We start from the raw sequence: 22,540 nt of genomic DNA on the forward strand, positions 1-22,540 counted from the left end.
ACTACTTGTACATATACTGCACATAGACACAGAGATACTTATCACTAAAGCTAGAAGTTGATGCAAGCCACAAATTTAGCAGATTTCATTAGAACTGTAGGGTAATTTCCAATAAACCAAGTTCAAAAAGGGGAGTCTATGGCTGACGCGTGTTCCTGGTTTCCAAAAGAAATGCTTCCAGTTGCATTATGATTTGAAGACTGTTTATTTATTACAAACTGAAGATGTAACAATGAACTCCTTCCTAAATAAGCATGAAAGTTCCAAAAAATAGCAGTTATCCAGAACTACCTGTGCACACGGTCAGAAAACCGTGAGACTCCTAACCTCTCTGTCCATGCTCCTCCCCTTCCCTCTCACATAGGGTTTCATGCTACTATTGCACTTACATACTTAAAGTGAGAGGTACCCCCTTTTAGGTTCCAATCCCAAAACAGTGACTTAAAATTACTTTACATAAACACATATATTTTCATATTTATTAATCCTGAAAAGATGACTTATGTAATGAATCTATGAATTATAAAACAAACATGAACTCGATCGTAAATAAAAATATAAAGCAGACGTCTGGCGCTTACAAGAACTGTACACTTTTCTCACAGTCAGTTAGTGAATTAATATCAGTGACTGACTGAATTTGAATAGGTTATCAACAACACAACTACACTTTGGCTAATGGCCCTGCATTGGCAACCCCCCAACAGAAGGTTGAAATTTTTTTTGGCTATTGGAATATTGGAAGCCACGTCAAAACTTACAGTTACATCAGAATTATTTCCAGCATGAACACAAAAACAAAACATTTGAATCACTTTATGGGTGCCTTGCATGTTCCTGCCACTTTCACACTAAGTCAAAACACAAAGAGGGTTGCAGCTATTGATGAAAGATATTGTAGGCCGTTTTATTTTAAACTAGAATAACTAAGAAGAAAGGATAAATGCTTAATCGGGGAGATGGAAGCAAGTGGTATGGAAAAGAGTAGGCACCTGAAATGTGTGCAGCAGGATATTTAGAGATTTAAATCAGCATTTCAGCCACAGAGACTTACAGTATAATCAACTCGGTTTAAAACTCAAACTAACAAAAAACAGGAAGAGGGATGAAATTTAAAAGGAAAAAAAGTGAATATAGTAAAAAAAAAAGGTTTGGACAGTGGATGTAGTCCACTAAAACAAGTGCTATGTTTTTTAAAAGAGATTCTCCTATTGAAACTGGTATGAAAAGAAAAAAAGACAACAAAAAAGTAAAACTTTCACTGTATACCTGGACCCTGATGCATCTCAGGAAGGACAACATTATTACTTAGCTCCACAATTATAGCAAAAATAAACACCTGATTGGCTCTCCAGCTGCTGTCAGCTGGCTTCATGCCCTTGATGACTTCACTCAACAACAGCAAATCCCAAGGCACGCAAATGTCTGACATCCCAAACATCTCGCCATTAAAATCAGTGAAGACTTGGCTGGTGCAAGCATGCATGGAGCACAAACATCTTACAAATACACATACTGAAGCGCACAGGCACACATGCAAACAAACGCAACCTGGCTGCTGATGCGCACTAATACACGTACACATTTCCCCACAGCCAATATCCCAGACTCATCATTATCGTCCCCGTAGCAACCTGTTTGTCAGAGGAGAAATGCCTCGCTGGATTATTCACTCCTCTCTTATTCATTAGCTGTTGTCCTGGGCAGCAGCCAAGGCTGTTGGTTGGCCGACAGCGTAGCTGATAGGAATTAGTCTCCTGATAAAGCAAGAGAGTGGAACGTAGCGTTGCAGGAAATTGCAATCAATACCAACTCTCATATCCTCATCCAATATCGACTGCAAATGGGAATGAGAAGCACACTGTCATGCTCCTATACGTGGACATGAGGGCCTACTTAAGAACGTATTCACACGTGAAGCAAAGTGAAGCTGCATTAATTGCAGTGGTTGTTTCAGAAACCATACAAATAAAAGACGAAGGAAGCCAAAAACCCGTGCCTCAAACCGCTGCTTTCTCATCGTACTGTGTAGACCTAATTCACACCTCGTCATGAGTCATGTACAGTCGTGCCCTCTTTGTACTTTTCTGTGCCAGCTTCTTAAAGTGTGTGTGGGATCAGACCGGGGTGAAAAATAGAGTTTTCCCACATGACACAGATCAGTGGTTAGAGCACAGTTCAGAGCACCTACAGGCAAAGACACAGTTTGAGTGGCATAATGGAAATGACACCAGTAATTAAAGAAGTGTCTCATCAGATGCGTGTTTTTGGCTGTGTCCCCTCTCTTTGTTTGATGAAGAATCAACTCCAGATAGATCAAGGTTTAATTTTAATCTCCCCCACCTAACACTGAGGGCTTATATTAATCAGTTTGGGAAAGATTTTAATTTTTGCGGCATTATTGTGATCAAACAGACATCTTTCCATTTATCTCAAGCACAAATAAGAAAATACTGCCGGGGAACTCCTATAAAGGCCACGAATGTGGTAACAAAGAACTATAGGTCTGGGTTTGGAGCCTAAAAGATGATGTTGCCTCAGCTTCACAAGCTGAATGGCTGTCTGGGGACGGACGGTTGTAAAGAGCAGTGTACTTTAAGTCAGTGTTGGGAAGAGCAAAGATGTTTTTGATATGTAACAGTGGAGCCATACGCACCGATCAATACGCCGACCTTTCTCAGACTGATTGCACGATGCTCTGCTTTGGCCCCAACACCAGCGCCCACCAGAGGTCCATCAACCATCAACCATTGTTATTGTCTGGTCCAGATATACGTAAGATCAGTTCTCCTGTTGACTTTTACCATGGGACTCGCAGTACTCTATATGTTCTTATGCTCTTTTCATTTTTCTCCCCTCTGTCTTCTTCTTAAACACACACACATACACACGTGCAAAAAACAGAAACTATTTGACAAAACTTATTAAAAAGGAAAGAAATGTCTGAATTAAAACTAGCGACAGATTGATCCTCAGCAAATGAGGGTCTCTGACCTCTTCCCCGGGGCCTTTATACATGGATATTGTATATTTCTGTTCAGTGCCGAGGGACGAACAGAAATCCCACTTGGAATTGAGAAATGTCATTTACTTTCCAATTAATGCTCCAATTAACAAAGCAATTCGCAATTCATTTCCTGAAACCGGTGAGGTTGAAATGAGACTGACCCCATGCCCAGTATCAATCTCCTTGCTATTGACCCGTTCACATAAAGCTTCAATTGTGGATCAACCGTCCATTTAGAGAAAGCATCAATAATCGACTTAAACTGGGGGCTATATTATCATAGACATTAGCATAGACATTGCCCCTGTGGCTCTGGGGTGATTTGAATGTCTGTGAGAGTGACCGACCCGCCCCGTGCCTCTGGCTCACGGTTCAGGGGACGCAGGAGCGCAAAGTCTAATCAATAAGCGCTTTAATTATAGGAGCCCTCGGCTCGCAGTTCTTCACGGTTGGGAGACGCGCAATGCCACAACTGATCCAGCATGATCATTTCAGATGGAGTGGGGTTTCTTCGCCTGAGTAACCTGTCTCTTTTGGCCTGTGCTATTATAGACAGCAAATTGTCCACTCCTCTTCATAGATTTGGTAAAATGGGCCCATTAGTCCAGAGGGGGAGGTGCGCTTTTTTTCCCAGTGTTTTGTGGTGTTAATCAGGACTCGGTGAATACTGTGTTCCAAGTCTAAGAATATTTATTTCTTTGTTGATGTAATTGTAAAGTAATACATGAACATCCAGAAAGGATAACATCAGCATTTGCATTTATTCTTCATTTCATTTTGTGTATCTTCCAGGAGATCCCAGTGTGAAGCTGTGGAAAATAAAAATAATGTGGCATTTAAATCATCTTGGCTGTTTCCCAAGATGAGAAAAACCCAACATTAGACCAGATAACACACATTTTTATTCAATTTGAGGTACACCATTAAAATAGTGTGGGACTTTTGGAAGTTACAAAAGATTTAAAATATATTTGCACCCTAAATTCTTCACATCCTACCTTGTTGTCATCTCCACAGGATAAATAATTGTCTTTGCAGTACTCCATCTAATTTTCAACTTTTCCCAACTATGAGTAAATAAAACGTGCTATGAGCCATCATCGGCACAACTTTTCTTCTCAGCTGCAACTGAACTTAAATGAGTCAGCACAGATCTTACTCTACAGTCATCTTCTTCTTACTCCAGTAAAGCGTCACTTCTTCTCCATAGATGACACACACTGATGTACTGCTCTAATGCGTGATCTGCTTTTCGACTTGTGAGCTTTCATACTGGTGCACTAGATGGCGTGCTTTCTCTTCAGTGAGTAAATGAAAGCTGGCACTTGACAGGCTCTGAGAGAGTCATCCAAATTTAGCCCAGTAGACCAGAGTGGCAAAAAATACAGCCGCTGCAACCCCTAGGCTATAGCTGACATTATTCTCCTCTTCAGTATAGCGTGAGGCCAAAAAATGTCAGCGGGCCCAGAATAATTTAGACTTCCCATTCTAAACATCACAAATAAAGTCGAGCGGTTTGTTGTGCTTAAAAAAGTGATGCAGCGCGCAGACAGCTGATAAATCGACTGATTGATTTTTTTGTATCTGGTCGTCAGACATTTGTCTCCCTTTGGCAGTGGCATCTCAGATGAGGTTGTGTCTGAGAAATATTATTAGAGGCAGATCAAAGAGCACAAGTCGCTTTTAGACCACCAAAGCTCATTCATAACTCACTGCATCAAGGTCTCCCCCGTCTCTACATCCTCTCTTTATTTGTCTGCTTTGATCATACAGTCCATTCAGTCCATATCACCCTCTTGCTTCTTCTGAAGTCTGTTAGGGAACATGCGTTAGATATCTGTCTGTCGAGCACATGCCCCTTGATTGCCATAATCCCCTTCACCGCCATATTTTGTCTTTCTGCCCACGTAGACCCCCCACCCTTAAGAACTTTCTTCCCTCAGCCCCCCTCTTCCCCTGTGACACCCCGCCATTTGTTCCGCTGTTGGGTTAAGCAGGGTCGTATCAAAGCTTTAATCCCTAAATGTGTGTGTGTGTGTGTGTGTGTGTGTGTGTGTGTGTGTGTGTGTGTGTGTGTGTGTGTGTGTGTGTGTGTGTGTCTGTAAGTCTGCGCGTGCACAAGGGAAGCCTGGTCCCTCCTGCTTGAGCTAGATTATTTCAAGTTCCTGACCTCTGGGCGGTGAGAGGGGCTGATGTTTGGAAACACAGGCACTTGTCTTTGTCTCTTGAACCCAGCGGGAGAGCTCAGCTAGGGGCCTTTCTTGTCAGGCGAGTCCACGGATGCGCTCGGCCTGTTCTGGAGCTGCCGGTCTGTCCTCTGATCCTCGCCTCTGCCATCTTAATATTAATATGCCATGAATAAGCAGACAGCTGGTTGAGCAGGCTAACACTCCCTCTACACACGCTCCAGCACACACACACACACACACACACACACACACACACACACACACACACACACACACACACACACACACAAAACAACCGGACGAGTTTGGCTTCCGAGCAAAAACATTGATCCTGAGTCCCCTCACTGTGAGTCAATCTGGCCCCAATAGCCATTCAAGTGTATCAGCTTGATCTGATGTTTCCCGATAAAAGAAATTCCTCCCAGGGCATGAGTACGTGTGGGAGTGTGTGTGTGTAAGGGATATTGATTGCTGAGCGACATGGCGGTATAGATCCCAAGCAGCTGCTAAGAGTTTAAATGAGGCCTGCAGCATATCATTAAATCACTATGATAATGTCTAAGGAGACACCAGCAAAGCATTTCTCTTTTTTAGCCTCTAAACAAGAGCCAATTTGTGTGAGTATTGCACTTCTGGTTGCATCATCACCTTTGACTCGCACTTCAAATACGTCCATACAAGGGGTTAGACGTTGTTAGGCCAGAGCTGTGGAACCTCTGCTGATTAGGATACAATAGCTTTAACCTTATAGGTGCAGAGGTTCAGATACTCTGACCTCCATGTCAGTTTCACTCCTGGATTTACCCAAAGATTAATGCACACAAACAAAAAAAAAAAACTACTTTCAGAATCTTTCCTCAGAGTCTTCACCGCTCTGTGGTGGTTCAGGGGATCTTTTTCCTTCACAGGATCGATATAGACTCTTTGCTTTCTTTTGATGTTTTCCCTCTTAGCTGTTCTTTTGCTGCTTATCCAGATATGTAAATGAAGCTCACTCTCTGCACGTTACAAGGACTGTTATTTAGCCAGTGAAAACTACTGAATGAAAAAACTCTGAGAAAACTGCACCGGTGAACGAGGATACCTTGAAGAATATTTTACAAAGATGTTGTGCTGTAATCATTACAGCTTTGCCATCGTTATCACAGTTTTTAACCTTGTCATTTTGTTGCAGCTGGGTTTGCTGTTAAGCCTGCTTTATATTACATAAATCTAGTATATGTAGCAAGTTTTGTTGACAGTTTACCCAATAGTAGACACATTTCTGGCAAATGTTTTGAAAGGACCAAATTATCCGACCAACATTCCCATCGCTGTGTCCAATAAATGCAGGTTATAAATATGTTTACTGTGTGATGCACTGCTCAGTATGTATTCCACCTCTTATACCATACGGAGGGAGTGTTTTAATGCCTTAATTAGAAATAGAAACAGTGAAAAGAGAGAGAGTGAGGATGACGTGTGACAAATGTACTCAGTCAGATTTAATTTTCCGTGAGGTCTAGCTGATATCTCCATAATGCTGCAGAACGTTAACACTGAAAAACAATGACCTTCCACTTAATACAACTTTATATGTGACTGTAGTAATTCCAGTGAAAAGATTCAAGGCCTACTACAGCACTTCCATCAATGAGAGGAAAGTCTTTGTGCTTCGCTTTTCATTAACTTTGACCATTCAGGGCACATTTTTACACAAGCTTGCATTGAGGAGTTTCCACACACGCATGCACACTTCCGGATGGCAGAGGAGCTGTGGTTATAAGCCGTGTTACCACAGGTAATGCGATCACGGCGCAGGCAGAATGATGTGTTTATGTCATCAAGGGTGAAACAAGATGGAGGGAGGATGATGAAGAGTAGCAAAAAGGAGGGAGGAGGCGAGGACAGGCACGACACTGAAAAGCAGCGTGACGATTGAAGGATTGAACGTGTAACGGGCAGGAAGAGGTGAGAACTTGTGAAAGGAACGGAGGAACGTATTCAGGAGGAAGGGTGGAAAAATGAGAAAATGGGTGATAAATGGTGAAAAAGACAGAAGACGGCGAAGGCGAGGGTGTCTCCTTGTCAATCAGATTAACAGAGAATTGCTTTGACCTGAAACCTGGCGGATCACGTTCGCTCACACATATACACATTCGCAAATGCACTCAGAATGGTTTCCACACAGCTGTATGGAGATAAATGTGTCTCACTCGCATCCAGTCTGGTGTTAAGTGCATGTATTAGGGCGTATCAGCATTCATGTATGTGGATGTGTGTGGGTGTGTGTGTGTGTGCGCGTGTGTGTGTGTGTATGTGCGCACGTGTTTCTCAGTGTAAGTAAGTGAATGAGTAATGAGTGAGTGATGGATGGACGATAATGCACATTTGCCCTCTCTCACGAGGGCTCGGAGTGCTTAGATGTCTAGCCTGGCTCACACATACACTCGCACAAAATGGTGTTAGATAAGACTTCTTTCCCACTTATTCAGCGTATAGAATACATGAATCACTTCCCCACACTCCTTCCCTTTTATGCTTACCTTTCACTACATTTATTTCCTTGCATGTCCCTTATCTTAAACCTCTCTCTCTCTCTCCCCCCTATGTGTCTGTCTCACCCTTCTCTGCTTCTTAGTAATGGAGCTAATTTGTTTAGCACACAAAGAGTGTCTGTCCATTAGTGTAGGCCTAGGGAGATGGTGACAAATCACACCAGCATGTGCCTCTGCTCTGTGTTCATTATTGTGAATGGGGAAAATGTGAAACACCTCATACTTCATTAGAAAACATGTATTTACCTTTAGTTACTTTGAAATAAATATCATTCTTTTTCGAAAGGGTATCAGCCAGTTGGAGCTCTTTGTTTTGCCGTGCACGAGTCAAACAGAGAGACTTTCTGTACGTCTGCACTTCACGTTATCGAATTAAGTCAGCGCAGCAGGAAGGTTTCTGTGCTACCTGTAATACAATAATATTATGTACCCTGCTACTGTTGCTGCTTACTGCCATTAAATGGACAAAATGATTAATGTGGCTTTAACACCTGAGAGACACCAGGCTGCCGAGCATATTTACTCTTCACTTGTAGACATTTCTCCCTGCTTCATTTATTTGATTCAAGCACCATTCAGTTTGTCATGCAGTCTGAACTATTTAAATTGTATGAATGGATAAATGTAATAATATATAAAAAGGAGCACTTTGAAAACACATCAGATCTCACTGGAAAAAGAAATCATGTTTGATATCTATACTGATATGGACTGGGTAATGTGTTAGGAACCAAAGGATGTCATATCATTTAATGGAAATGAAAATGATCAACCTACAGAGGGCTGAATTCAAAGACACTCTGAAAATGAGAGTGAAAAACTGAAGTAGCTGCCTCGTCTATTTTGCAGAAATTCAAAATGGTAGCAACTCAAAATGGTACTCAGTATTTTGTGTGATCCCCAAGTTGTTGTTTGTATGCCTGACAACATTGAGGAATGCTCCTGACGACACAATGGATGGGGTCCTTGGGCCTCTCCTCCCAGACCTGGACCAAGGTATCACTGAGCTCCTGGACACTGATGGCAGCACTGTGTGGAGTGACACATAATGTCCAGGGGTGTTCTTTTGGATTTAGGTCAGACGAGCGTGTGGTGGGGTTAAGTTAGTGGTATCAGTTCGTTCATCCTCCAGCAAATACCTGCATGCTCTCACCACAGGAGGCCGGGCATTGTCGTGCACAAAGAGGATCCTAGGACACACTGCACCAGCGTAGGGTCTGACAATGTTCAAGGATTTTGTTCTAAGCCTAATGGCATTCAGGGTGCCTTTGCCTGTGTGTCCTACCATAGATATGCCTCCTCCAGACTATCACTGACCTACCACTAAACCGGTTATGGTGAACAATGTTACAGGCATAACACTCTCTATGGCTTCTCCAGACTCTTTTCACATTATGTCCTCTGGGTGAACCTGCTCTCATCAATGAAAAGCGCAGGGCACTAGTGGCAGACTTGCCAATTCTGGTATCCTATGGCAAATACTAATCGGGCTTCATGGTACTGGGCAGTGAGCACAGGGACCACTAGAGGATGTTGGGCCCTCGGGCCACCCTCATGTTTCAGATTTTTGGAGTTAGACTACCTATGCAACCTCTGTAGGGTCTGTAGGCCCACATCCTCATTCTAGGTTTGGCGGCAGTTTTTAGTAGATAAAGATGAATGGATTGACCAAGAATTGAGCTGCAGTTTGGGGAAGGCCTCGATAGGGACTGGCGGCAGCTCCCAGGCCTGGCAGATGTACTAATGAGAAGTAAAGAAAGAATTGAAAAAAGGGTACGGAGAAACGGGCATGAAACCGAGAATGAGCAGTTTGTAGAACTGGGGGAGGTCATATATAGATAAGACCCAGAAGGGGCGTGTTTGGAGGTGTAATCCCACTCCTGAAATTCAAATAATTTATCTCCAAGTAGCGACCCCGGCCAAATGCAACACCAGTGAAAAAAGCTGTCAGAAACGATGATGAGTGTAAAATGTCAGTGGTCTCCGCCTCTAAAACCATCCTTGTTTTGGAGGCTGTCTCACTGCACGTGCTGGTAATTTCAGCAGAAACTGATCAACATCACTTCTCCTACTCAACGGATCAAATGAATATTGCAGAAGTTTAACTGACTTGACCTTATATTCTGATTAAAAAGCCCAGTGTATAATTATCAACGCCAATCATGTGAAGCTACTTTCAAGAACAAAAATACGGAATGAGGAATAAGCATAATAAGACCAGTTACAACCTACAACAACACCTATAAACAAATGATTTCATAATTCATAATGAAAAGTGATGATGCAAAAGGTCTTTGTCACAGCAGAAATTTTTCATGCCCTGTGTTCCTCCTCAAACATGGAGTGGAACAGACTCGGGTGAAATTAAATCATTTCAGTTCACTTGACAACAGCTTGGTATCTTATCACAAGTAAAAGCCTCCCTGTTTACGTCAAAGCTGACATAGTGAAAGTGAGGGGGCAAGAAGGGTATGCTGGAAAACATAGTCAGTAATCAGTTGTTTTTAATCGTGTTACATTAACTTACCCATATCAGTTTGTTAGGTCCAAATAAATCACTATGTTTACTTGTATTTTACTTTATTTAGTTTTTGTGATAATGAAATAATAATGTTTGTTAACACACAAACTAACACATTTCTCCAACATTCCTGTCACACATTGCTGTGCCAAGGACAGTTCCTGACTGAAGAACTTCTTAATATGATTACAAGCATAGAAATGCTAACAAACAAAACAACGACTCTTCATTTACATGTTTTGTTTTTTTGCGAAAAGACCATGGAAACTTGGGCAAGAAGGTTCAGGTAATTCTACTTCATGTGATGTTTAAAAACATAATCAAAAGAGCTTGTTGCAAAAACATGATATTAAGTACACACAGTGTCTCCATGCACACAAACAACTGTGTCATAACTGTCCGAGTGGTAGCCACAAGAAAAAAAAGTGTAGCAAAACATGAGAGTGAAATACATCTGCTGTTTATGACTCCAGAATCTTTATGGTCAAGGGAATAAAATCTTACCGTCAGAGGCAGCTCTGCCCATGTCTTCACTGGTTTAAACAATAGTGTGTAAAATTGTAACTCATCGAGGGATCGGCCCCTATAAAAGTCACAGCATAGAAATCAATTGCCAGCTTTTATGAGTGATATATAACGTGAAGTCTAAATTTCTTCATATTCAGCGTGATATCAACCACTGCACTGATATCTGGCACTAAGCGAGCAAGAGGAGCTCCGAATTGGGCATCTCTACCTCTTCTCTTGCCAAGACACTGTCACTGTTTGGGGACGCTCCAATGCATCATGCTGACTCCATTCTACCTTTTATCCATTCATTTCCCTTTCCATTAGCACTATTAAAATGATGTGGCATTGGCTGAAGCCGGTAACATAAGCACTCTGGCTCATTCCCTTTTGGTTTTTGTCGTATTCAAGATAATGTAGACGACATGAAGACAGGTTTTCTTTTATTCAGTGAGAAAATGTTTTGGAGGAAACATTGTTTTGATTCCAAATGTTATTTCAATTTTTGCTCACGTCTGCTGGCAAATCTGCATGTTTTCTCATCGCTGGCTAATAGGTCAGCACCAGTGGGAATGTGATACAGGGAGGCAAGGTCAGTTTTCATTGATTGTTTAATCAGTCCTTTGTTTGAGAAGGACGCGATTAAGCTGGGAAGCCATGGACTGCTTTTCCCCAGCAGGCTTACAGTACATATACTTTCTAAGCTATATGTCAAACAGTATTCACTTTGCCTGTGACTGAGCACGACTCTATGTGTGCTCGTCGGTGTGTGTGTGTCTGTATCCCAAACAGTTGAATGCGAGCAACCCGAGTAAATCAGGTACAAATAAAGCCCAGATGACGAGACATTTGGAAGAGTGTGAACAGTATCCTCCTCGCTCTGCCCTTCTATTTGTTTGTCTGTCTGCTTGTTTGCCTCTCTGTCTGCAAAGCTGGCGTCAGTCTCAAGGAGATCCTCCTTCTCTTTCCTGCTCCCTTTTTCTGGGCAGAGCTGATGGACACCAGCAGATTTTTCTCCCTGAATAGCTGTTTTTATCTCTTTCTCTCTCCCTCTGTCCCACTGTCTTCCCCTTCCTCAATCTCTCTTGCTGAATGGCTGTCTGGCCTGAGTTAAAGGATTTTTTTTTTCTAGATGTTGCTGAAACCTGATATTGAGATATTTTGGCACACTATCTATGAACATATATATTTAGGCTTAGTGGCCAGAATAGAAATCCCTCCTGGCTGTGTTAGTGTTAATGCCTCAACTAGGGGATACCACAGCAGAAGCAAGCTTGAGATATGGAAGTGTATATATCCTAGTTTAGGGAGATTGGATGTGTTTTTGCAGATAGGGGCCTCATGTGCTACAGGGTGGGGGATGCTGAAGGGGCTCTCAGCTTCGCGTATGCAACCGAGACAGGGCGACAGACAGGGGCAGGGAGGGCTTTGTGCACCAGCCCTTTCCCACACTCCCTTTCACCTTTTGTTGTATGGCAACACCAGGGCTCTCTGACATGACGAATCGCTTTGCCTTCTTCACTGAGATGGTGGCGGTATCAGAAAGTAAGAATGGAGTGAGATGAATTGATGTGTGCGTGCAGATATATAGGTGTGTGTGTGTGTGGGTGGGTGGGTTGGAGGGGTGTCCTTTAATCTCAGTACCTGAAGCTGCCAACATTTCCCATCCCTTGTCCCCCAAATCTCCCTCAGTTTGTCACCAGGGTGAGGCAGAAAACTCAATGCTTCAAGCTCTGCATGGGCAGATTCCTCAGTGCATGAGCCAGACGCAGCCACACATGCACATGCTCATATGCGCACACATGCCTCTGCCCAAATGCCAGCACCAAGCTGTTGCCCAAAAAGCGTTCAGGGTGTCACAATAGAGACATTACCACATGAGTGAGTGGCTTTGAATAAGGCTAAGGGTGTGTGTGTATATAGAGAGTGTGGAGGGTGAGCGGGGGAGCTCCTGGCAAGGCAGACGACCCTGCCATCACCTCTGCCCCCTTGTCAAACAAGCAATCGCCGCCAATGACACATGCATGCAGCACGCACTCCTGCTTCACTTCCTTTTGTGCTAGTCCGAGTCTGTAACTTCTCTCGGTTTTATTAGAAAGGGAGGGCTCCAACAATGTGTTTATTTGTTTGTAAGGAAACGGCACAGAAATAAGTTGGCTGGTTAGTGGACCACTGTAGTGAATCGCTGACCCAGTCAGGCTAATCAGGGTGAAGGGTCAGAATCTAGAGGTCAAAAGAGAAAGGAAAATGAATGAAAGAAGAATCCGTCTGCAAATAAATTACAGGTTGCAAAGAAATCCGTATTTCCTTGTGGAAATGCATGTGAAGTTAGGAGGGTGAAAAGGTGTCAGAACATGGAGATGCAGATAGAGACATGAGCATAAAGGCATAAAGAAACACATGACAACATTTCAAACATTTGTTAGACTAGTGTCAGCTCTGTCAGTGGATTGTCACCGCATGTGTTAGCGTGTGTCTATGTGTGTCTGTGTCCTCGGCGTGTCATTATGCAAAACCAGAGTCTTCCACAAAGCATGGAAAATGGGTGTGTGTTTGGGTGCATGCATGTGTGCATGTCTGTGGTGGAGGGGGTGACACGAGTTTGAGGGGCTGTGTCACTCCATCGCTGCGGGAAGTCATGACAGCACTGTTTTGTCAGCGCATGGATGGCTGCAGCATCATGGCAGCAGAAGAAGCAGGAGAAGTGGAAGAAACGCGCGGGGATGGAGTGAGTAGAAGGAAGGGAAGATTTTTTCTTCTTCTTCTTCTTCTTCCCACACTCAATAAGGAAATTAGGTCATCCAAGTAAAACCATTGCAAGGAACAAATCATCATCATAATTGGAGCCTTAACAAATGTGTGGAGGTGGTGGATTCACACACATACATACACACGAACGAGAGAAAAACACAAAAGCCAAAACACAAATGCAAAACGGCGCACATGGCTGGGAGGAGGTAAAGCAGAATTTCAGCATAAATCAGGGTATGTTTGACAGTTTTATAGCTCTTTCAGGAGCCTCATTTGGGATAGAAGCGTGATAGAAGAACGTTACCCGTGGCAAATATAATTGTGGTCATGGTCCTTCAATAAATCAGGGAATGGTTACATCACATTTGCCTGGAGGCTCCACAAGGGGGAAAAAATCCGAGCGCATCAGGTGACCTACAAGTCACCTGAGATTGCTTTAGTTTTTCTCACTGGGAATTCACAGAGGGAAACGTGCCAAGAATATGTACACAGATATGCTATTTAAGGAATAGTTAGTCTGTTTTGGGGGAAGTGCGGTAATCTGCTTTCTTCGTAAAAGGGTTACATGAGAATACCGATGCCACTCTCCTTTCTGAAATGTAACCAACCGCACTAGTTCAGCACAAAGCCCAAATGTAAGGAAAAACTCTAGCCTTTCTCTGTCTGACTCGAATCCATAATTATTAGGAAGTTTTATATTCTGAAAGCTCACATAACAAAGTTAGGTTGATGTAATTGAGAGTGCCATCATTCTTATACCTCTTAGCAATAAAGTAAATAAGCATTTTTCTTGGGATACTGCATTTAGTAGTTCCAATTAGGCCCTATTGCTAATAATATGAATTGAATGGCTCAGAATAATCACAGGTCTCATTTAACTGTTAGTAACTTTAGCTTTATATGTGCCATATTCTCGTGAAATGATGTCTGGTTTTCAGGGAAATAATTTAAAACCATGATTCAGATTCTGTATATGAATACAAACATAAATGGACACTCTCAGGAGGTGAAATGTCACATTTTTTTTAACTTCAGGGGCACGTCCCACCAGCTCTGACAGTGGGACGTGCTAAAAAGTGGAAGATAGAAAGGTCGACCTTGCAGACTCTCAGCTCTTCCTCAGGTTTCATATGACAGGACAAACACATTATTTATTCATGTTTAAGGACAGCTTGCTCAAGACTTACCAACACATATACCCAGCCCACACATACATGTAATATGGGCTGAATAAATCTCCATAAGGAGATCTGTTGTGCATGCCAATGCTGTTTACTGCTGGTTGCTTCCAAAGCAACAATACCAGGAACTGGGCAAAGGCACATGGAGAGAAAGAGGCCGAGCTGATACCTGTACAGTAATCACTGTGAGGCCACGACTCTTAACAAAATAGTTGACAGCATTTCCTACAATGTTACCCAAACAGTAATGAGATGACTGGCTTTGTAATAGTTTGCTCTGCCAAGGACTATTGTTCTGGCATTTTCCATAAGAGAATGATCTGGCATCATTTTTAATAGGCATAATTCACCCCTTAAACGAGGCCTCTTTGGGGTTTGCCAATTTGCTTCTATTTTTCAGTGCTTACAGTTCTCATTACCAACATAACCGGTGACAAATGTCAAATTATGCATTGCTATTAATATAAATGAGCTAAACAGTGAGCTAGATAAAAGTATCTTTGCTATAAATACATAATCTTTGAAATGTTCAAGATCTACGAAGTTGGATTTACAGAAATGAATGACGTTTGGTTTTGCTGTGACATTTCAGCCAATAATTATTCTTCAAGAGCAATTATGAAGGCTACTGCGCTCAGTTAGCTTTGAAATTTTACTCTGTCACTCGGCCGCTTGTAATGTTTTTTCATAAAAGTCAACATGAAGCCAAATCACATTATCATATGTTGATTTTTTGCAGTGTAATACAGAGTCTCCACAGGCCTTTTACATCACCCAAAAAGCCAGGCGGCTGATTGACAGAACTTGGCTGACTGTGGACCCTCCTTCCCAGCGTCTCCTCCTCTCTCTCTCTGCTCTCCCGTCCTCTCCTCTGCTCTCTCTCCCTGCCTCAATTGCGAGGCTGCGCTCACCGACTCGACACGGCGAACAGGGATGCAGCGAGGGCGCAGCGCAGCCTGAAAAATGGCATCACCACGCGTACTGTGGATCTATCCGTCCCTTTCCCTCCTGTCCTCTCTGCTTCTTTTCCACGCTTTTCCGCCATGCCGAGCCTTACGGAATTACCCGGAGAATGAAGGTGGGTTTTTGCCCCCGACGTGTTTCGTGGAGCTTTAAAGTCGAGTGAGTTTAGATGACTTGGTCGTGCGCTGAGTTGTTGGATGGGGAGCCCCATCCCGCGGCTCTCCACTCGCCGGCGAAGGAGCGGAGCGCAGCGGCGGAGACTCCCGTTAAGTGCTGCTTATAAATCATGCATAAAGGAAAGCGGAGAGAGGGAGTAAGAGAGACAAAAATAGTGTTCGTCACGTTTTTTTCTTTTCCGAGCATGCTGACATGAAATTTTTATGACATATAAGCGCAGGCAAACCTGTCGTGTATCATCCAGAGAATGCTGAGGTCGACTTGTCACTTTGTGACATTTTATTAATCAGTGGACTATTTTTCCCTGCGTCAAAGAATACTAACTTATAATGATTATGCCAAAGCAGCATTGGCATCTCTGTCAAAATTCCTCTTAATTATAGATATCTTCATTATTATTACAGACTGATAAATGTTTTCTTCTCTGCCGTGGACTGTTGCCACTGCCTCAGTCTGCAAATGAGGAGCAGCAATTACATTAAATTTGTCACACGCTGCTGCTGAGCCTCTCTCGGTTATTGTATTAACATCGATGCTCAGCCTGAAATTAGCCAATGTATTTACTTACTAACTACTCCTGACTGCTTGCTGGGTTGAAACATGGGGGCTGACTTGTTTAAAGGGAAGTTGAACTTGCACTAAATGGAGAAAACAGCAGATCAATGTGCTAAAGTCATAGCCAGAAAAACAAAAAACAAAACAATTATTAGTTTATGAAGCAGGTTATTTGGATTAAATTGGAAGTCTGTGGTGTTGTTTTGCTTGTTGGCTGTCAGACAGTCTGGCTGGAGATGATACAGCTGTGACTTGTCATCCTGTGAATCATTTTGTTCAGTGTTCCCCCAAAAGCTCCACTGAGTCTTGTTTTGAAGCTCAACAAAGCTTTTCTGTCACTATGAGTTGCCTTTCATTTATATTATTTTTCTCTGTGTTTTCTCAATCACTATCACACACATACACAGATACGGAGAGACCTCAACTCCAGGCTTACATAGATTAAACAGTGAGCTCTGGGACACTCATACAATGACAGGCCCCACTGAGGTTAAATGGGATCTCCTGTCTCCGGCTGACTTAACAGTATAAGCTGCGTGTACATACATTGCTGCTAAATGTATGTCACAGCCCGGAGGAGTTCACGCAGAACAAAGGTTTTGAAGGACAGAAAGGCAGCGGACGAGAGGGAGAGTAGAGATGGAGTGGAGGAGCAGGAGGGTTTTTTAACTGCAGGAGACAATGGATGTGAAGGAGACACTAACACACTGCTGAAATATTCAGTGGAGAGAGCACGAATGATGAAACCATCTGGAAGCCAAAGGAAACTCCTGTTGATTTCAATAAATAAACACAGAAGCATGTGAGCCGCTGTGAATGTTTGCAGGCACATGTGGATCATGTTCATGTGGGGTGACTGACGGGTCAGAGGGTTTTCATTACTTCTAAATGCACTTTTTAAATAATGTGCTACAAGTTAGTCATCCTCCAGCCAGTTCCTGCTGTTTCAGACTGTTGGCCTAATTGGCACCTTTAAGCCCACTGCTCCGTGTGTGTGGTGTCTGGTCTGTGTGTGTGTATACATTCACCAGTGGGACAGTAATCCAACGAGGCCACTTTTGTCAGCTACTCTGTGGCTCGCTTTTACCTTTTGGCCTGCCAGTTTTCCTGCTGTGACCGCACGTGCTTAGCTAAGGGATTGTGCTTCTTTGTGCCAGTGTGTGTGTTTATGTGTGTGCGCGTGCGTGCGTGTGTGTGTACCCTGTGTTTGCCTATAAGTGTGCATACTCTCCACCCACGCCTCTCGGTAGTCGTGTTATTCCAGGAAATCTTCCCTCTGAGTCTGTCTCGTACTAGAAGCGAGGCTGTCATAAAAGGAGAGATACAGCTCTCAGGGCTCAATTAAGAACACAATCCCTTTGATAGACATGATAGCGTTAGCAGGAAAAATAGTGTTAAGCTGTCACAAAGCTTAGTTTACCACCAGAGCTATTGATCCGCTCCAAAATTGGTTGGCATTTACAAGAAACTCGGTTGTCGTAACAGAGGGCTTTGGTAAAATTGAAAGAACCGCTTGAAATTGTTGCTGTAATTGCATCTCCATGGGGCCCATAAGACTCTGCAGAAATGGGTTCATTCATAAATTGTGAGATAAAGAGTGAGAAAACTGGTCTGAAGGTCTTTGTTATCACCAGTGAACGGAGGAAAAGGACTTTGTGAGTTATTGCGCACCAGCAGAGGGAGCCCTCCATTCCCTCTGTCTGGACCCCGAGGGCATACTGATGTAACAGCAGGGTGGATGCTCACAGGTTTCCCCCCTTGGTTGCCGTACCATCTCCCACCCTTCTTTGCTCTCAGTCTGTATCCTCTCTTATGCAGAGGTACAACATGTCTTGTTTCTTTTCTCTGTTGCTTTGCACCTAGTTCTCCCTGCGATATTTTTTCTCTCTCTCATCCTTCTTGTGCCGAATCGTGCTGGGGAAAGGAGCAGACTATCACACCTTTCTATTTTTGTGTCTTTCCTCTCTGCCTCTAAATTTACCTCCTCACTCCTAGAAAATAAGGAACCCCGTGCTTCTTTCCATTCCAACTCTGGATGTTGATTTAATTTCATATTAAAGCGTAAATCCCTGTGCAAGTGGACGTACAGATGAATTAACCGAGGGGTTTTTTTTAGTCTCGAGGTTTACTGTAATCTGTAATTGCTCATGGGAACGCACTTGAATCTTTTTTTAAAAATTGAATTGACCTTAGGGTGCTGCGAGAGATTGCTGTATTGCTTCTTAAGGTTAACACGGAGGTGAGCAGTTAGTGCAGAGGCAAGCATATGTAAAGCATGCCCTCTGTTTCCACACACACACACATTCACATTATGATTCACACAAGATCCTGACTGTGGTATAATGTTGGGTCAAAGGTCTCATCTGGTTTAATTGCTTTAATCTATAATGGCTGCTTGTAGTTATCGGCAGAACCATACCTCACGATGTGCCGCCGCGCGCACGCGTATGTGTGTGTGTGTGCACGCGAGAGTCCATGAGATTGTTCTGCTCCCATGTAACAGCCATGACCTTGGACAGAAGAGGATATAGATCTCCTTTCTCATCAGAGAGCAGCAGAGGAAAGCAGCAAGTGCGAGCACCCTCCTGTTTTTCTTTTCTGCCTCCACTCCGAGCTCGCTCTAATCCCAGTCTTTTATATCTGCCCTTCTCTCCTTTCTATCAGCCTCCCTCGTGGCCTCCATCTCTTTGTCCCTGATTGTTTTTATCTTTTGTTTTCTTCTCCTCTTCCTTCTCTATTTCTCTGACCTCCAGTGTAACAGTAAGGTGGGAGCTCCCGTACGCTTTCTGTAATCAGGTGGAGCTCCTACAACTGCTTAACAAAGGCTCACACGCGAGCGCGAATGGATGTGTGCGCACTCGTGCACACACACACGCGTGCACACACTCTCCCACACTTATCCTATCTTAATGCATGGCTGGGGGGCAGTTTGGTGGTCTCGGTCCAGAGAATAGTGGCACATATTCCGGGGGCTGGCTGATAGATGGGGTTATAAATACAACTCAGTGACAGAGAATGATTCTGCTGTGCGCGCTTCACCTCATGGACTCATTGTGTGTGAGGCTGTGTGTGTTTAAGTGTGTGTGTTTAAGTGTGTACGTGAGTGAGAGAAAGGCTGAGAGACTGGGATTTTTTAAAAAGTGTGAGACAAAGCAAAATGCATAAGGAGAACAAGAAGAAAGACAGACGGGGGAATGTAGTTAAAAAAAAAAACAGCTGAAGAGCTCAACCATATCTCTGAGCCCTACTGAGCAGAGCATCCATAACAGCACCCACAAGAGCCTTTGTGTTGTGTTATACTTAGTCATACTTAGTCATCGGTGGCTAAGAGGGTTTGTATTACACTTAACCTAGTAGTTTTTTTAAAATATTATCGTGGAGTTTCGTGGAGTTGCTTTTTTGATGAGAGTCTGACGAGAAGACTGAAATCAGTGTCATGTCTCTGTGCCAGGCATGAAGCCCAAGCCAGAAGCTAGCCAGCTTAGCTTAACTCCACTCTGGTCTGACCCCCTAAACCCCCCAAATTAATGCATTATGTCTGTCTGTATTTATTTTGTTTATTTTGTCTGTGTGTGTAAAGTCTAAAAATGGCTATGCATGGTACAGTAGTGTCGCTGATGATCTCGGTCTCTTAGTTAGGTCACTGCCAACATGTAGTCCACCATCATTTTTATTTACTGGGATTTATGTGTGTTGTACAGATGTGACTGTGGCAGATGTTCTTCAATCTATTCCTTTAAAGACAGAAAAATAATTTTAAGTATATATTAAGTTTCCATTCATGTTACAATTCAGAACATTATCACTCCCCCCAAAACAGCCATACCTTCTTTTAGCACTCGGGTTTATTCATGTATGAGAAACAAGATATAGATCTTTCAAGCAGCTCTTAAAAAAAAGACAAGATAAGGATCTAAATTATGAATGCCATATGCATATTTCCTGTGTATCCATATGTTTACTTTCACTTTTGGAAACGATATGGGCTGTTTTTGTATTTTATATTCAGAAGTGTTGTGAGACAGGAGATTATTTTTATCTCAGTTCCCACCACGGGGATGAATATGTGCAAGTCTCAACCAGCTGAGGCTTGAACATGAACAGTTTTTAGGCTTGAATGATTCCCTTCGGATGTCGAGTTCATTAATGTCAAAGGAAACCTTCCTCGGCTTGCGATGTGTGATGGCTGCAGTGAAGTTTGGCTATGTGGCCCCTCCCCCATTTTCTGCCACCACCACATCTGCTGACCCCTTCCCCCTCTCTGATATGAACAAGCCCTTAACTGCTGGTCAAATTACTGATCACTGGGCCTTGACTACCATCTACCCACCACCCTCAAGCTCTCCTTCTTTTCCCTCTAACTGTCCTTCCTCACTCACACACACAGCACACCCCTGGCGTCCTTCGTCCCGGATATGTTAGTTTTTGCTTATTTATTTATTTTTGGCTAAATTGAATTAGGTTTTTTCCGTGTCTCCTCACTCCTTTCTCTCTCTCTCATATTCGGTCTTTTTTGTGGTTGTTGCTGCGGCTGTGAAAGCCTACGTTAACCAGCTTTGCAAGCAAACATCTTAGCATTTGGTTCAGTCGTTGATGCAACATCTTTACTGGCCAGTGCTTCAGACTTTTCTCCTTTTTTTTTCTTTTTTGTGCAGAGGAGCGGCTGAGAGCAAAACACCTGGAATGCTTCCAGAAAATACTGACAGCTACCCTTGAATTTGAAATGGATCAAATGTAGTTACAGTGTCTTTCCCTGTTTTAAACGTCAAACAGCATTTGCTGAAGCATTTTAACTTCAGTCGTTTTTTAGCTCCATCTGATTTTTCTGTTTGTCACATGAAGGCGCTGTAACAGATACGCAATCTGCTAGGCATCTACTGTGCGTGTGGTAAAGACAAACAGTGATGTGTGTGCATGTGCTGATAGTTGGCCGGGTGCAACATCAGTAGAAAACCTGGGTGAGCACGCTTTAATCTGACATGTGATTTCCTCTGTCTCGACTGCTGAGGATCACCCCAGAGATTCCGGGCCAATTTGCCCTCCTGTGACCAACCACTGTGTGACAGCTGCCTGTCTCTGTGTGTGTGAATGTGTGTGTTTGTCCTCTTGTCTGATCAACAGGAATGTCTTTAAGAACTAACAGGGCACAAAAAAAAAAGATCAACAAGAAGCAGAAAAGCAAAAAAAGGAGAGAAATAAGCATGGAAGTGTTTGCAGATGTTGTATTTTATCAACAACAAAACAGAAGAAAAAAAGCATTTTTAAATCCGTGCCACAGTGTCAGTGTGTGTGAGACACATGTGGAGGCATACAGCATGTGTGGTTGTGCAGGTTATTTCTGAATTTTCAGGGTCTCTGGTTTACGTTTGTTTGTGTGTGCACATCACTGTGTGTGTGTGTCTGTGTGTTTGCCGTTCCTTGCCCTTGATGAGTTGTTGGCATACTGGTGGAAGAAGCTTATTAAAGAAAACAAGTGTCTGGATCTGACTGGGTGTCACACTTCAACCCCGTAAGCATTCGACGAGCTTGCACAGACGAAGCCGTGCCCTCACGCTCGCACTCCAGAGCCTCTTCAAGCGACAAACTAGGGCAGTGCTCCTGTCATAGTCTGTCAGAATATCATTGTTTCTGTCCTGCTACTGTTTCCAGTTTGTGAAATAGCAGAGTAGGCTAATCTGCCCTCTGCTACAATGTAATTCCAAAAGTGCAAGCTGAACAAGCCGAAGTTTATCACATACTTGAATATTTTAATATTTTGGGGGGATTTTGCATGATATGCCTTTTAGGTTGCTGGAGCTTTTTTTCCCATTCAAATCTCCCCTTTTTAAAAATAAATTTAAAAAAACTTCACAAAAGTCATTGCATTGAATTGGGTTTTCTAAATCATTGTTTGACCTTATTCCTGACCTCCTCATAAAATGTATCTCATGGCTGTCATCTCAACCTGCTGACTCACTTATGTTTCCCAGAATTTTTCAAAAGTAGAACAGGAGGCAGAGCCTTCAGGTTTCAGGCCCGTCGTGTGGAACCAGCTCCTAGTTTAGATTCAGGAGACAGACACCTTCGCTACTTTTAAGATTAGGCTTACAACTTTCCTTTTCATAAAGCGTATAGTTAGTGCTGGATCGGGTGACCCTGAAGCCTCCTTTGGT

The 22,540-nt window shown here is 43.0% G+C and overlaps 1 protein-coding gene across 3 annotated transcripts in view; it reads left to right on the forward strand.

Moving 5' to 3' along the window:
* Positions 1-15,585: 15,585 nt before the first annotated feature.
* Positions 15,586-22,540, forward strand: part of LOC113011381 (ephrin type-A receptor 3-like) — a 79,293-nt gene continuing 72,338 nt past the window's right edge. For all 3 annotated transcript variants that reach the window (XM_026150908.1, XM_026150909.1, XM_026150910.1), the window contains exon 1: positions 15,586-15,771. In XM_026150908.1, the coding sequence (XP_026006693.1) occupies positions 15,657-15,771 (115 nt within the window). In that variant the 5' untranslated portion in view covers positions 15,586-15,656. The remainder of the gene's footprint in view (positions 15,772-22,540) is intronic.

Source organism: Astatotilapia calliptera, chromosome 18, assembly GCF_900246225.1.
Source record: "Astatotilapia calliptera chromosome 18, fAstCal1.2, whole genome shotgun sequence".
Taxonomy (NCBI): Eukaryota; Metazoa; Chordata; class Actinopteri; order Cichliformes; family Cichlidae; genus Astatotilapia; species Astatotilapia calliptera.